Here is a 2,892-nt window from a genome sequence, read left to right as displayed (position 1 = left end):
CTGGCATTCTTGACAGCAAACTGTTTGATCACCTCTTCGCAGTTTATACTATCTAAGATTTCGCTCTCGATAGCTATCATCGCCAATCCATTAAGTCTTTCTTGGGACATTGTGGATCGTAAATAAGATTTTAATAACTTCAACTTTGAAAAACTTCTTTCTGCGGATGCCACTATGACTGGAATAGTTAACAATATTCTATATGCAATCCTTGCATTTGGGAAATTTTCTTGGGTCTCGTTCAAATGCTTCAAAACTTCAATAGGGCTACTAAATTCCATGGTATATAATGTATCTAATGAACTTAACTCCATATAAAGCTCCTCACCATCAATATCGATCTTCCTTCAAACTTTAGTGCATTTTCAAGAAAATTACAGGACAACTTAAGATCTTCATCTTCAATTCCCCTCAAGTTTTGTGGAAACAAAAATCCGAATAATTTTTCATAATTTTTGAATTGATCAAATTTTGTCTCAAGAGAAGTAATAGCTTGATCAATAATATATAAAAGGTAATTTACTCTAAAATTCTCTTGAGGAGTAAATGAAGCTTCTTGGCTACTTGAACACTCATCACTTTGTTTTTTCCTTTTAATTACACGTTTTTGTGCAAATATCGTGTCGATGCCCATTTCAAAAGCAATCTTCTCAGCTTCATCTATTGCTTTTGAAAAACCATTTTCTCTAAATTCCTTGAAGAAGTCAATCAATCTCTTTATTTCTTTAATAGCAATCTCTAGGTGCATATCTTTCGATTGTAACCTTTTGCTCACTATATTCACCTTGTCTAACACTTCATACCAGATGATAATTGATACCAAAAAGTCAAAACCAATATTTTCTGCTATTGTAGTTGCTTCATCTGCAATTGCAAGATCACCATCTTTTTCTCCAACTTCTAGTAAAGCCTCTCGTACATCAGCAAGTTGCAATTTAATAGCTTTAACACTTTCGACACGACTTTCCCAACGCGTTTGAGACAAAGACTTCAGACTCCAAGATTTAACATTATCTTTCAAAATTTGCCATCGATTATTAGAATTTGCAAAGATAGTATACATACGTTGGATCTTTCCAAAAAAACTCTTCCCTTTAGTAGAAATGGTAGCCATATCATACAATGTAAGATTAAGAGAATGGCAACCACAAGGAGTGTAAAATGCTCTAGGATTCTCATTTAAAAATCTTGTTTGCACTCCTTGGTGTTTTCCTTTCATGTTTGCTCCATTGTCATAACCTTGACCACGCATATCATCCAGTTCTAAACCAAAATACTTTAACTCCTTAACTGTAATATCAAATAATCCTTTCCCAGTGGTATCATTAACATCCAAAAACCCTAGAAAGGACTCCTCGACAGTAACCGAATTAGAAGAGAACTTTAAATACCTCACAATTATAGTCATCTGATCCTGGTGACTTGAATCTGGAGTGCAATCTAATATGATAGAATAATACTTTGCTTCCTTTATCTGCTTTATGATTTCTTTTTTAGTTTCTTGAGATATCATAAAAATTAACTCGTTTTGGATGTTGTGTTCAAGATAATGAACATGAACCTCATCATTTATGATCCGCCGGACATTCTCTTTGATAACCGGGTCAAACTCTTCCAACATTTCAACAAGACCCAAGAAATTTCCATTACCTATTAAAAATAAATTCAAATAAGAAGTATAATTAGTTACAATTTGACTGAAGTAAAAAAAAAAACAATTTACCATTACCTTTTTGATACAGCTTTTCTTTTGTTCCACAAAATGCTAAATTATTTTTAGCAAGAAACTTGATTAATGCAACGATTCTTAAAATGACTTGTATCCAATAGTCTCTTTCTTTCTTGAATTGCTCGTACTGAGTTTTGTTAATTGTTTCGTTCAACTTTAATCTTTTACGCATATCAAACCAACTATTCATATTTGTGAGATGATCCAAGGAAACTTCGTGGTTTTTGACACTAGTGGAAGCATGGTGCCAATTATTATAACCTTCCCCATCCAAATTACCATTCGGGAGCCCTTTTCTAAACACTTTACAACAAAAACAAAATATCTTGTCTACCTCTATCGAATATACTAGCCATGGGCGATCACATTTCTCCAAATTTGATAAAGTTCTTGTATATAAAGCTGATGAAAATCGTCTTTTATGCTTATCATACGGACCATTTACTATATTATTATCTCTTTTAGGTCTCAACCAAAAGTTTAATCTCATCAGAATTAAGTCCTTCCCACCTTCTTGGATCAAATATATCAACATGATTATGCTTGACATGCTCTTCATTTATATTTGCCTCAACATGCTCTTCCTCTTCCGGCTCTTCAAGTACTACTTCCACATGATCTTGTTCATTAGCATGTTCTCGCTCTTCAACCTCTTGCTCTTCAATAGGCTTTTCAACTGCCGTTTTTGTATAAATTTATGCATAGCACCAGCTTGAGACTTTTTTATTTCATCATCTCGTTTTCTTTTTTTACGCTTTTGAGCACCGGATAATTGTTTAGGAGGCATATTCCTATTATTTGATATTTCAAAGCAAAATTATTAATTATACTCAATTATACATTATACATAATAGTATAATACACAATTGTACATTTGTATTTATATACATATGAATATGGCATACCTACTTAAATACTAAAGAAATCATTTATCATTCCATCAATATATTTTATATATTATATAATTATAAGTAACTAATAAATAATAGGCAATAAAGTTACAGTATATAATTCAATTATGAAGACTTTGGTGTGCATACCTACCTTACTACCTACCTTCAACTCTTCTGCCTCTTCAAGTCTTCAAGATCTTGTCCAGTCGGCCGTCACTCCTCCGTCCGTCCGTCCGTCCGTCACCGCCTCACTGGTCTCCGGTCACTCCG

General features: G+C 33.3%; 1 protein-coding gene across 1 annotated transcript; it reads right to left on the bottom strand.

Annotated features, from left to right (window-relative positions):
- Positions 1-304: 304 nt before the first annotated feature.
- On the bottom strand, positions 305-1,919 carry LOC143624668 (uncharacterized). Its single transcript, XM_077095239.1, has 2 exons — positions 1,730-1,919; positions 305-1,650 (listed from the first exon to the last, which is right to left on the bottom strand). Exons 1-2 carry the CDS (start codon positions 1,917-1,919, stop codon positions 305-307), a joined length of 1,536 nt encoding a protein of 511 aa, XP_076951354.1.
- Positions 1,920-2,892: the final 973 nt, after the last annotated feature.

This window comes from Bidens hawaiensis, unplaced genomic scaffold (genome assembly GCF_021521415.1).
Source record: "Bidens hawaiensis isolate Kalapana, Puna unplaced genomic scaffold, B.hawaiensis_p1.1 tig00003902_1, whole genome shotgun sequence".
Lineage (NCBI taxonomy): Eukaryota > Viridiplantae > Streptophyta > Magnoliopsida > Asterales > Asteraceae > Bidens > Bidens hawaiensis.
This window is presented reverse-complemented; position numbering and strand designations above follow the sequence as displayed.